This window comes from Nerophis ophidion, linkage group LG23, assembly GCF_033978795.1.
Source record: "Nerophis ophidion isolate RoL-2023_Sa linkage group LG23, RoL_Noph_v1.0, whole genome shotgun sequence".
NCBI classification, from domain to species: Eukaryota; Metazoa; Chordata; class Actinopteri; order Syngnathiformes; family Syngnathidae; genus Nerophis; species Nerophis ophidion.
In genome coordinates, this window is record NC_084633.1 from 2,021,112 (window position 1) to 2,035,147 (window position 14,036).

The window sequence follows — 14,036 nt, forward strand, 5'->3', positions numbered from 1 at the left end:
CTTCTTTATCTCTTTTCTTCAAACAAAAATGCTTTGCTCTGATTAGGGGTACTTGAATGAAAAACATTTTCACAGGGGGTACATCACTGAAAAAAGGTTGAGAACCACAGGTCTAAAGCACCGGGGAAAAGTAATTGGATCCTAAAAAATAATTGTAAAAAATCATAAACACTGCATTTGTTACGTTCTGGTTGCGTTCTCTCGGATGCAGAAGGACAAGCAGGAAAGCAGCAGGAGCAGGGTGCAGGAAGGAGTCTATTTTGATTCTTCAAGGCAGGACAAAAACTCAGACACTAGTAAAGCGTGGAGCCAAAGAAAAAAAAAGAATGAATAGTCGCCAAGGGCGAACACCGAGTCTTAAACGAGGTAAACCTCTCAAGCGAAGTGAAACCAAGAATAAAAGGGGAAATATATCGTAGACCCAGCAACTAAAGGCTGGATGAGACCACAATATAAAGGGGAGTGATTAGGGGAAGAAACAGTTGAAGAAGCTAATCAATAAACCCAAGGCAGGTGCTAACAATTAGTGTCAATGCCAACCTAAAGGAAAAGAAAGAGGATGGAGAACGGAGACAGAATAAAAGGTAGGAAAGAAGCAACGAAACATTGCATTTTCAAATCATGTGTTTCCAGTACTGTGCTTTTAATCGTAATGTCGCCAAACTAATGTGGTAATAGTTTTAAATGGTCTGTTTTTATCAGTGGTGTGCCGTCAGGGCCAGCAAGGCCTTCTCTGCTGGCCTACCACAACCAGAAATCATGATCATAAATGAAGATAAAACTAGTTTTTTATCTTTACTTTCTTTAAAGAGTATTCATATTCTCTTAATGCAGGGGTCGGCAACCCAAAATGTTGAAAGAGCCACATTGGACCAAAAATAAAAAACAATTCTGTCTGGAGCCGCAAAACAAATTTAAAAGCCATATTACATACAAATAATGTGTCATGAGATATACATTGAATTAAGAAGACTTAAAGGAAACTAAATGAGCTCAAATATAGCTACAAATGAGGCATTATTACGCAATGTTTACATATAGCTAGCCTAAATAGCATGTTAGCATCGATTAGCTTGCAGTCATGCAGGGACCAAATATGCACAAGTCAATAACATCAACAAACCCCACCTTTTTGCATTCACGCACAATATTAAACGTTTGGTTGACAAAATGAGACAGAAAAAGAAGTGGCCCAAAACACGTCCTAGAAAGTCGGAGAAAGTTGTATATGTAAACCAACCACAGTGAGTTCAAAGACCGCCAAAATAAGTAGGGCAAAACGGCGCTCGCCAAATACTTGAATCAGTGAATCATGTTTAGTATAAACCAGGGGTCACCAACCTTTTTGAAACCAAGAGCTACTTCTTGGTTACTGATTAATGCAAAGGGCTACCAGTTTGATACACACTTAATTTGCTCAATTTACCTTTAACTCTATGTTATTATTAATAATTAATTATATTTATCTTTGTGGAAACACTGATCATCTTAATGATTTTGTCACAATAAATATATATTGAAACAGATAAACAACTCAAATTCTATTTGAGTTTTTTCTCTCTTACAATTAAAAATGTCGAGCAAAGCGAGACCAGCTTGCTAGTAAATAAAAAATAAAAAATAAAAAATAGAGGGAGCTCACTGGTAAGTGCTGCTATTTGAGCTATCTTTTAGAACAGGCCAGCGGGCTACTCATCTGGTCCTTACGGGCTACCTGGTGCCCGCGGGCACCGCATTGCTGACTCCTCGAATAAACAGTGTGCTTTATAACAATTAGGGAGGTTTGTGTCATGTTTGTCCTCCTACAGAAACATATTAAAACAAAAGATATATATTTTTTCCTTTTATCTTTTTCCATTTTTCGTACATTTTTGAAAAAGCTCCAGAGAGCCACTAGGGCGGCGCTAAAGAGCCACATGCGGCCCTAGAGCCGCGGGCTGCCGACCCCCGTCTTAATGTCATATTGTGCTCCTTCCAGCGCTGTTGTTTTTATGTTATAGAGTTTTTATCCAGTCAGAATTCAGCTAGTTTATGTTGCCATGCTGTACCAATGTTTTTATTTTATTTTTTAATGTCATGAAAAAGGGAGGTTTTTGGGGTTGGTGCACTAATTGTAAGTGTATCTTGTGTTTTTTATGTTGATTTAATAAAAAAAATAAAAACAAAATAAAAATACGAAAAAAATCAATAAATAATAGTAATAAAAAAAAATTCTGCGGCGCGGTACCAATCGAGCCATGAACCGGTGGTTGGGGACCACTGTTCTAGACTGAAGCTGTGTGCCTTTATTGTTTTTGTAGCTGTTGTTTTGAAGCATGTTTAAAAAAAAATAACACACTTTGTGAAAGTCAAAGTATAGTATTTCCCATAGTTGTCGTGGGTTTCAGAATTATCTCAGGGAGCGCATGTCTCAAATTCCAAGCTGCTGTTTTGAGACATGTTAAAAAAATAATGCACTTTGTGACTTCAATAATAAATATTGTAGTGCTTTGTTGGCACTTTTTTCAATAACTTGAGTTGATTTATTTTGGAAAACCTTGTTACATTGTTTAATGCATCCAGTGGGGCATCACAACAGAATTAGGCATAATAATGTGTTAATTACACAACTGTATATATCGGTATTGGTTGATATCGGAATCGGTAATTAAGAGTTAGACAATATCGGAATATTGGATATCGGCAAAAAAGTCATTATCGGAAATCTCTAGCGATAACCAATCAGATCATGAGTAGTTATCAGTAAGGCCTTTAGGTTGGCCCTCATATTTACGCATCCTGTGATTGGATACTCACTTGGGAGTCCCAAGTGAGTATCCAATCACAAGTTGCGAAAACAGGAAGTGGCGCCGGAGCCATACGAGCCATAGAAAGCCACAGAAAACTCTCCGGTACTCACAAAGAAGGAGAGCAAAAATGTTGATTAGGTATCAGATATATATTAGCAAGGCCATTTTCAAGAAGGATATTTAAGAAAAACAACATCTTGTGAGACGATGTCGGCTGTCACCGGAAGCTATCCCGGCGGTAAAATGGTTTAACGACATGCAACTACCGAGCGGTACCACTGGCTTATACGGCGTGGAATGGGTGCTACAAATGGTGAGATCAAATTTGGGCTGGGCGATATATGGATATACTCAATATATCACGTGTTTGTCTCTGTGCGATATAGAAAATGACTATATCGTGATATTCGAGTATACGTTCTCACACAGTTGCTTTTAACTGCGGGCATTACACTGCATGCGTTTCCCACTCTTTCTTGTCTCTCCTCACAGAGACATAAACCAAGCGTACCTTTTACATACGTCACGCGTGCAACGTCACACGCTCCCGCGGAGCAGAGAGGTAGCGACATGGTAACATTAGCTGTGATGCTAGCGGAGTGGCGCGGGTGGTGATACGAGAGAGAGAAAGTGCGAATCTGGTAACAAATGGAGGAAGAATTCATTCCCAAGAAAAACCGCAAAGGGGTCCACCGTTCGGCGGTGGATTGCCTTCAAGCGGGAATGTGTTCAACATTTATGCAGCAAAAGCGTTGCTACAAAAAGTGGCAGCACTGCTAATGTAGCATCATTTGAAATGTCACCCGCTAGAGAATGAAGAGTGCTTGAAACTCTGCATGTCAACATGCTCTCAGACACGTCACTCAGGTTTTAATGGAGCTAGGGGGGCGTGGCCCCCAGCTACACCTGCATTTCGGGAGATTTTCAGTAGAAAATTTGTCCCGGGAGGTTTTCGGGAGAGGCGCTGAATTTCGGGAGTCTCCCGGAAAATCCGGGAGGGTTGGCAAGTATGAGGATCAGCAAAGAAAACCCCCACAAAAATCCCTTTTTCAATTTTGCACACAGATGTACGACATACTATTGTTCTAATACCTCTAGAAGAACAAATGTAAACATCAACTTTTAAGAACTCTTGTGACCTCTCTGGGTTCAAAAACCGAGACATCAAGTGGGAGGTGTGAAGTCAACCAACAGAAGACAGAAGCAGTGTCATTCAAAATATCCACTTGTCCCCCTCCAGACCTGCAGGGGGCAGCGAAACACAGCCACATCACAATTCACCAAACTTCCTGCCAGGTGACACGGACGGCCATTTTGCCGAAAGACCAGCATGTGGTCTTGGAGAACAAAGAAGGAAACCCCTGTTAGTAAGAGAAACAAAAGATTAAACAAAGCAAGCAACTAGAAGAAGAAAAAACCCAAAAAGACTCCTTAGTTCTTGGTCACACGCAACTGGTAGGAAATTAACTTGGATGCTATAGCTCTAAATTTGTTAATGCCATCCATCCATTTTTTTACCGCTTGTCCCTTTTGGGAAGGCGGTGTACACCCTGGACAAGTCGAACATTTGTTAATGCTTCTTTTGAAATGTTTGGTTTGAGCTACAAACTGTCTTCTTTGTGTTTATCTGAACTTTGAGTGGCTTTATCAATTTGAAGTATTAACAAAGGCAAAGTGGATGCTTACAGTGGGGCAAAACGTATTTAGTCAGCCACCGATTGTGCAAGTTGTCCCATTTAAAATGATGACAGAGGTCTGTAATTTTCATCATAGGTACACTTCAACTGTGAGGGACAGAATGTGAAAAAAAAATCCGGGAATTCACATTGTAGGAATTCTAAATAATTTATTTGTAAATTATGGTGGAATATAAGTATTTCGTCAACCATTCAAAGCTCTCACTGATGGAAGGCGGTTTTGGCTCAAAATCTCACGATACATGGTCCCATTCATTCTTCCCTTAACACGGATCAATCGTCCTGTCCACTTAGCAGAACAACAGCCCCAAAGCATGATGTTTCAACCCCCATGCTTCACAGTAGGTGTGGTGTTCTTGGGATGCAACTCAGTATTATTCTTCCTCCAAACACGACGAGTTGAGTTTATACCAAAATGGATTCATGGATGATACAGCAGAGGATTGGGAGAATGTCATGTGGTCAGATGAAACCAAAATAGAACTTTTTGGTTTAAACTCAACTCGTCGTGTTTGGAGGAAGGAGAATACTGAGTTGCATCCCAAGAACACCACACCTACTGTGAAGCATGGGGGTGGAAACATCATGCTTTGGGGCTGTTTTTCTGCTAAGGGGACAGGACGATTGATCTGTGTTAAGGAAAGAATGAATGGGGCCATGTATCGTGAGATTTTGAGCCAAAACCTCCTTCCATCAGAAAGAGTTTTGAATGGGTGACCAAATACTCTTTTTCCACCATAATTTACAAATATTTTTTTTTTTTTGTAATTCCTACAATGTGAATTCCTGGATTTTTTTTTCACATTCTGTCTCTCACAGTTGAAGTGTACCTATGATGAAAATTACAGACCTCTGTCATCATTTTAAGTGGGAGAACTTGCACTATCGGTGGCTGACTAAATACTTTTTTGCCCCACTGTATGTTTGGCTTCTGCTTATGTTTAAACATTCAGTTAAGTTGCTTATTTACTTTTTACTTGGGTCTTTAAGCTGTATATTTACTGGTACACGTGTGTGATTAATGAACTTAGTTTAACCTAAAACAGTGCTGTGATTTATTTAATAGTTTAAACTCAAAATAGTGCAATGTTTTACTTTGTTTAAGTTTATTAACCTAATCACCCACTAATTATCTCTACAATGAACTGGTTTGAGTTTTTGCGTTTTAAGGACCAAGGCCCTTTTCAAGTTGGGGCAAACATCTGGGGAAATTAAACACAACCTAACAGTTGATAACCACACAACTTGAGAGTTAACACAATTTGACAAAATGTGGAAAAAGTAAAGGACTGTGAATACATTTTGGATGCACTGTATGCTTTTGAATATTGTGGTCTGTCTGGATTCAACAGTGACGGTAATTGTCTGGTTTTCTCCTGTAGATTCCAGTCCACTAATGAACTGTGAGCAAGAGTCCTTGAGGGTAAGTCCAGCCTGCTTTAAGTTGTCATGTGTGTCAGAAGTGTATGCCCAAACAGTCTGATACAAACAATGTTCCAACTGGGTGGCGTTATTCAAGCCATTCTGCTTTCATCTCTTTAAAATCGTAAACTGAAGACCTCATACCATTATTCCGAGATCGAGCCACTGTACGGCAAAACATTAGGGCGTTGAAGCAGGGAGCCAACTACTCACAGCTGGCTGTGGCTGTATTAGCGAGCTAATTAGGGTTGCGCTCTGTGAGGACTGTTCAGCATCGCTGGCCCCTGCAGGGGTAAATTGATTTATGTTATTTGAGTTCGGGTTGTTGTGTTATGTGCAATATGGTGTTCAGACCGCGGTCTTAAGTCACATGCAGCCAGCGGGGATTCAGTTCACACTTTGCGCATGAATGTGATTGTGACTGGTTATTTGTGTACAGCAGTTCTTTTTGTTGTTTCGAGCCCTATCCTGCTCATTGCATGGGCTTTTTTAAAAATGATAAATTATTGCATAAATGTCAAGGTTGTGTGCAGGGCAAATCTGCATTCTTCTTCTTGCTGGCCAAACGGTTCAATTTCCCCAACAGGCCTGCCTTGTTGCAATTGGTTAGTAGTAGAGGGGTCACTGCAGCCCCCTACCACCACCGCGCAGAGCTGCGTAGTAGCAGGCCCCCATCAGTTGTTTACCTGCTAATAATGGTTATCAGTAAACACTGGAGGTAAATGGGTTGTACTTGTATAGCACTTTTCTACCTTTTTAAAGAACTCAAATCGCTTTGACACTATTTCCACATTCACCCCTTCACACACACATTCACACACAGATGGAGGGAGCTGCCATGCAAGGCGCTAACCAAGACCCATCAGGAGCAAGGGTGAAGTGTCTTGCTCAAGGACACAAGAAACATGACTTGGATGGTAGAAGGTGGTGGTTGAACCAGGAACCCTCAGATTGCTGGCACAGCCACTCTCCCAACTGCGCCACGCAGGTGGGGGGAAAGTCAGTGTTTTGTAGGTCTCAAGTAAGTCTCAATGTTAAAGTTAAAGTACAAATGATTGTTACACACATACTAGATGTGGCGAAATTATTCTCTGCATTTGACCCATCACCCTTGATCACCCCCTGGGAGGTGAGGGGAGCAGTGGGCAGCAGCAGTGCCAAAACGCCTTGGTAAAGTGGGGGGTGACCCCAGGATGCAGAGACGGGAGACAGGGTGTAGTTACAAAAATGAAAAAAATTAATTAGACAAAGAGGGCTAACTAAGTGCAATGGGGCAGAAACGCACACCATGAAATCTGGACAAAAAAGGTTCCTCAGCAGTCGGCAGGAGAAAGGGCCAGGGCACACGGAGCAGGGCAAGAGTCCAACAAAAGTTATCCTCTTGACTTCAGGCGGACTAGGAGATAAACACACAGGAGGTTAGGGAATTTAGTACAAAGGAGCGAAAACATACCAGCTCTGGTGACGCAGGTGCATGCACGACAGGAGTACTGGAGACAATAACCGGCGAGGCCAAGCTGACAGTGACGAGCCTAAATACCGGTGTGCTAATTTCGAGCAGGTCTGCCTCAAGGTCTGCCCCTCGCCGAGAACGAATCACTAAGAGCACAGGTTCAGACAAAGGAGAAGGCAGGAAAACACTAAAAACACAACACTCAAGTCTTTAATCGCATGTCTCAAGTCCAGGGGTCTGCGTAGCGTGGTGGGTAGAGCGGCCATACTTGCCGGTTCCAAGTTCGATCCCCGTCGCTGGCCATCCAAGTTTCTGCCGTTGTAAGACACTTCACCCTTGCTCCCAGTGGTAAAATGATGGTGGCGGTCGGAGGGGCTGTAGCCATGCCTCCGCCAGTTTACCCCAAGGGCAGCTGTGGCTACAAATGTAGCTTACCACCCCCCTGTGTAGGTGGAGTGAATGAATGATGGGTTCTCACTTCTCTGTGAGTGCTTTGAGTATCTAGTTGATAGAAAAGCGCTATATAAATCGAATCCATTATTATTATTAAGTCTCAAGTAAAGGGCGTGCAAGTCTCAGGTCAAGACAAGACCCAAGTCCAAAGTCATCGGCTTGAAATTTTCAAGTCCGTGTCGATGTCATTCATAGGCACGGTTTAGTGTGTGTTTCCCTAATAAAGTGCAATTTAAATATGCATTGATCTATTCAATTTGACATATACAACAAAAGTGTTCTAAATTGTTTTATTTTCTCACATAGTGTTTGTCAATAGTTTCTTTGATTCACACCTGAGTGAGAATCGTAAGAAACAAACCCACCAAGGATGTCCTGTGGCTGCAAACTGTAGCGACTGGAACCTTTACACCTAAAAGAATAGAAGTAAGAGGGAACCAGACCAAGAAATTATTCATAAATAAATACCATCCATCGAGAAAATCTGCGAACTGACAAAGGTGGACAGTACGCCTTTGCATACAAAGTACAAAGTGGACAAGGTTGCCACAAAATACTTCTATAATTTAAATGACCGCCATAACAACAACACCAGGGGGAGCTCCACCTACCATGTTAAACCCAGATTCTTGATTGTTATTGTGAAGGTAGGGACTTGACTCACTACTTTATACACAAGACTGCGCTTTGAGCCGGTAATACGATTTCACTGGTCGTTCTTTTTGGCTCTTTTATCAACTAAAAGTGTTGCATTGAAAGCACACTCTTAGATATTGACAGTAAACCACATGGAAATCGGTCAGGAAATTAGAAAGTTAGGATGACGTGCTCACCAGGATGGCCGCCACATGGAATTGTCACTATCTTAGTTCCGTTTTTTTGTCAGTGCTAGTTGAAAAAATTATACTTTTATGCTGTGTTTGATTCCCCCCACTGTAAAGCAGTAGTATCATGAATTGATTAATGTGGACCCCGACTTAAAAAAGTTGAAAAACTTATTCGGGTGTTACCATTTAGTGGTCAATTGTACGGCATATGAACTGTACTGTGCAATCTACTAATAAAAGTTTCAATCAATCAGTTGGCAGTGTTGGTCATCTTACCTTAAAGTAATTAAAGTTACACAATACTTCTCCCGAAAAGTAACTGAGTTTTTACTCAGTTACCTTATTTTAAGAGTAATTAGTTACTCAGCAAAGTAGCTGTGATGTTGTTTTTCATGTATTTTATGCTATTATGTTCTAAAACATCTTTAACGTCAAAGATGTTTATATTAACTGATTGAAGAACAAAACACTAAATATAGTATTTTCAACGTTTAGCTTTATCGGATATGCTTAGAAATAGAAATGTATACAAAATACATTTTCCGTAATGTAACAGTATTAAATATTGAAAGTACAAAATCCAATAGGGTACCAAAAAAATTTATATTTGGGTAAAAGGACACAAACGTAACTTTAGCCTTTTAGATACTGCAATCCTGTACTTGTGTACAATTGCACAATTGTAGGAGCAGAAAACTGAAACAGGTTCACCATGTTTTGTCCTGATTCTAACATGTCAGAGATGTACTTTGGCACAAGACCATGAAAAGACTTGTATATAAGGAGAGCTGTTATAATATAGATTCCCCGAGCAACAGTAAGCCAGTGCAGTGACCTGAGCACTGGACTATTATGGTCTTATATCCTGCTTCTAGTCAGGACTCGAGCAGCAGCATTCTGGAGGTACTGCAGCTGTTTTACAGCTCTTTCAGAGAGTCCAGTGACAAGTCCACTACAGTAGTCTAACCTGCTGAAGACAAAAGGCGTGGACTAGACTTTCTAAGTCTGATTCATACATCATTCCTCTGATTCTGGCAATGTGTTTCATGTTATTGACTTAATGTGGCTGTTAAAGTTCAAGGTTGAGAAATCCTACTGTCATTAAGTGGATCGAAACGTCTGAGACAAGTTAAACAGTCCAGTTGCGATCAATTGAATGCCCTGAGAATGCAATGACCGGGATGAATTAGAACATCTATAGAAATTAAGCTATGATATTGTGTTTATCCTATATGTCAGAATTAGAAGTACTTTATTAATCCCCGAGGGGAAATCAAGATTTTCAGCACAATTTTTATTTTCCTGAAGGAATCAATAAAGTACTGTCTGTCTGTCTGTCTGTCTGTCTGTCTATCTATCCAATTCAAGAGTAGACAAACATTACAGAGTGACAGAACAGGATCGCTGACGGGTTTGCCAACTTCTGGTGTCCCTTACAAAAAAAGGTGAGAAACAGGTAAAGGTTGGGGAGAGGGTGGGGGAATAAAAAAAATATAGTGTAAGCCTGGGCCCCTGGAGAGGGGGTCCAGACTGAGGCCACTGGGGAAAAAAAACTCATAATCATAGCACACATAGGTAGGTAGGTCTTTATTAGGTAGGTCTTTCTTGTCATTGCAACAAGTACAACGGAACTTTGTTTTCAGCTAAAACCTGTTCAAGATTAGACAAACAAACAGTGTACACGGTTACAGAACAAGAACGCTGATGGGTCACCATAAGGCGCCCCGTAAAAGATGGGAAAAAGGTAAACGCTGGGGAAGGATGAGTAAAAAAATACATTTCAGACTGGGCTCCTAGGGGAGCCCAGTTCGGAGTGAGAAAAAACCTCCATAGCAAAGCATATATACATATTACAACATACATCTTGAGATATCTAGCAACAGAGGGAAAGTAGTTCGTCATGGTGGTAGACCGCAGCTCTCAGGCGCTGACCATCCATTCATCACCCCTACGGGATTTGCGTCGAGGGTGTTGGATTGGGGGACGGGGGGGTGTATGTGTGGCGTATATTTTTTTTGTGTGTGTGTGTGTGTGTGTGTGTGTGTGTGTGTGTGTATAAGCCCATAGTGTGTCTCTGTTCCGCGGCCTTGATGTATTTGCCGTCGCTAATAAACATAAACGTGTGTAAGAGGGAAACATAAAACAACACAAAGGACATTACAGAGCAGAGCTGATGCAACCAGCTGATGCCAATTATACATACAGCTACAAAAGTATAACAACAAAATTATTAACCAATAATATTTATTACGCACACACGATTGCACCATGCATAGACAAACAACCCAAACAAAAACATAATTTCAACACCCACACACACTGTGGTGGACTCTGTGGTGTTCCATGCCATCGCCTGCTGGGGTGGGGGGGTGCATGGCTTGAGATAGGAGCAGACCCAACAAAGCAACCAAGAGAGCCAACTTCACACTCGGACGCCAACTAACTCTCGGCCAGGGTCCAGTCTGCATGTCATACGTGTGTGCAAACCTGTGGTAAATTGTCATCTTGAATTCTATACTATGTGTATAAACTAGGGTTGTATGGTATACCGGTATTAGTATAGTACCGCGATACTAATGAATCATTTTCAGTACTTTACCGTCTCTGAAACGTACCGGTCCTGCATCCACCTCCCTTCCCCCACGTCGAAGTCATGTCGTGACATTGCTGGTTTTACGAGCAGAGGAGCATGTTCAGCGGCACACAATCACAGAGTACTTGCAAGCAGACAGTGTGAAGACAAAAAAGGGAGAACGGACGCATTTTTGGCTTAAAGACTAAAGATAAAGGTGAAGTTAGAACACTGAAACGCCCTTAGGAAGAGTTTCTTTAAGACATGGCTAGTTGATCCAGAGAAGCAGCAACAATGGTAGAAATCCCAGCGTGTAAACTTTTTTTGATTGATTGAAACTTTTATTAGTAGATTGCACAGTACAGTACATATTCCGTACAATTGACCACTAAATGGTAACACCCGAATAAGTTTTTGAACTTGTTTAAGTCGGGTCCATGTTAATCAATTCATGGTCCACGTCCATCCGCCGTTGGCAGTGTTGTATCTACTTCTAAATCACTAATCCTTGCCTTCATGGCGACAAATAAAGTATGTTTCTTACAAGTATCATCCCTGCAGGATAAGGAATAGCTAAACATGCTTCACTACACACCGTAGGTCACCGGCGTTAAAATGGTGGATCTACACCTGACATCCACTGTAATGATATCAAGTACAGGCACGTATCTAGTTGAAACTACTATGGTTCCCTCGATATTTTTTGGCATCACAAAAGGCCACTACTACCGACCACGCAGTCTGATAGTTTGTATATCAATGATAAAATCTTAATGTTGCAAGACATGCCAATACGGCCGGTTTAGTTTACTAAATTGCAATTTTAAATTTCGCGCGGAAGTATCATGCGAAAACGTTGCGGTATGATGACGCGTGCGCGTGACGTCACGCATTGTAGAGGACATTTTTTTCCAGCACCGTTCACAGCTATAAGTCGTCTCTTTTCATCGCATAATTCCACAGTATAATGGACGACTGTGTTGCAGAATCTTTTGCAATTTTTTTAATGAATAATGGAGACGTCAAAGAATAAAGCTGTAGGTGGGAAGCGGTGTATTGCGGCCGCCTTTAGCAACACAAACATAGCCGGTGTTTCATTGTTTACATTCCCGAAAGATGACGGTGAAGCTTTACTATGGAACAGAGCGGTCAAGCGGTTGGATTGGACCACACACACAAAGTACAGGGTATTATGCATCCGTCGACTGGTGCTGAAGAAAGGTGCGGGGCCGACCTTCAGGTTGTACAGGTACGACCATATAATCTCACTAAAACAATAGTAAGACAATAAGCAGATAAGGGATTTTCCAGAATTATCCTAGTAAATTTGTCTAATAACATCTACATCGCTCCCACTGTATAGTCTTTTTTTTTTTTTTCTATTCCTTCACTCTCACTTTCCTCACCCACAAATCTTTCATCCTCGCTCAAATTAATGGGGAAATTGTCGCTTTCTCGGTCTGAATCGTTCTCGCTGCTGGTGGCCATGATTGTAAACAATGTCAGAATGTAAGGAACTCTACAACCCTTGACGTTAGGCGCACATCGTCTGCTAGTTCCGGTACAGGCAAGGCTTTTTTATCAGCACCAAAAGTTGCGAACTTTATCGTCGATGTTCTCTCCTAAATCCTTTAAGCAAAAAAATGCAATATCGCAAAATGATCAAGTATGACATAGAATCATACTTCCCAACACTCCCGGATTTTCCGGGAGACTCCCGGAATTCAGCGCCTCTACCGAAAACCTCCCGGGACAAATTTTCTCCCGAAAATCTCCCGAAATCCACGTGGAGCTGGAGGCCACGCCCCCTAAAGCTCCTTAAGAACCAAACTCAGCAAAGTTGTGACCCTCTTAAACAGGACAATACTGCCACCTACTGTACATAGAATAAAATGTACTTTATTGATCCCAGGGGGATATTCAGCACCACAGTTCGCTCAAAATAATCAATGATAATCCATCCATCCATCCATTTTCTACCGCTTATTCCCTTTCGGGGTCGCGGGGGGCCCTGGCGCTTATCTCAGCTACAATCGGGCGGGAGGCAGGGTACACCCTGGACAAGTCGCCACCTCATCGCAGGGCCAACACAGATAGACAACATTCACACTCACATTCACACACTAGGGCCAATTTAGTGATAATAATAAATATAATATATATAATATGTATACAATACATAATATATGAATAATATAAATATATTCTACATTTAAGTGCAGTCAAGGAACATATGTATTAGGGAGTCTGTTCTGAAGCCACGGCAGAACAAAGGTTACTCAAATAGTGAAAAGTAAGTTATGTTGGGTTTTTTTTTAGAAACCAGCAAGCACAGTACAGTTAGTAGAACTGTGTTTTTATTACTGTGTATTAGATAAGTGCCATCTGAAATTCAACTATTTCTTTTATTTATATATACAATAAAATAAATATAGCTAGAATTCACTGTAAGTCAAGTATTTCAATATATATATATATATATATATATACGAAATATGTATGAAATACTTGCGTTGGTGAATTATACTACTCCCCTCTTAACCACGCCCCCAACCACGGCTCCGCCCCACCTCCAGAAATCGGAGGTCTCAAGGTTGGCAAGTACAGTATGCATAGAATGGACCTGCTATCCCCGTTTAAATAAGAACATTTCATTTCAGTAGGCCTTTAATATTGTTGACAAAATATTAGAATTATAAATGACACAATATGTTACTGCATATGTCAGCAGACTAATTAGGAGCCTTTGTTTGCATCCTTACTACTAAAAGACAAGTTGTCTAGTATGTTCACTACTTTATTTAAGGACTTAACTGCAATAAG

General features: G+C 41.0%; 1 protein-coding gene across 2 annotated transcripts in view; it reads left to right on the forward strand.

Annotated features, from left to right (window-relative positions):
• Nucleotides 1-484: 484 nt before the first annotated feature.
• Nucleotides 485-14,036, forward strand: part of rbfox1 (RNA binding fox-1 homolog 1) — a 344,384-nt gene continuing 330,832 nt past the window's right edge. Inside the window, exons 1-2 of one of the 2 annotated variants that reach the window (XM_061885348.1) lie at nt 485-584; nt 5,869-5,909. In XM_061885348.1, coding sequence (XP_061741332.1) covers nt 560-584; nt 5,869-5,909 — 66 coding nt within the window. In that variant the 5' untranslated portion in view covers nt 485-559. Of the gene's footprint in view, nt 585-4,094; nt 4,245-5,868; nt 5,910-14,036 lie in introns of those variants that run through there. The other variant, XM_061885350.1, reaches the window with a different exon arrangement.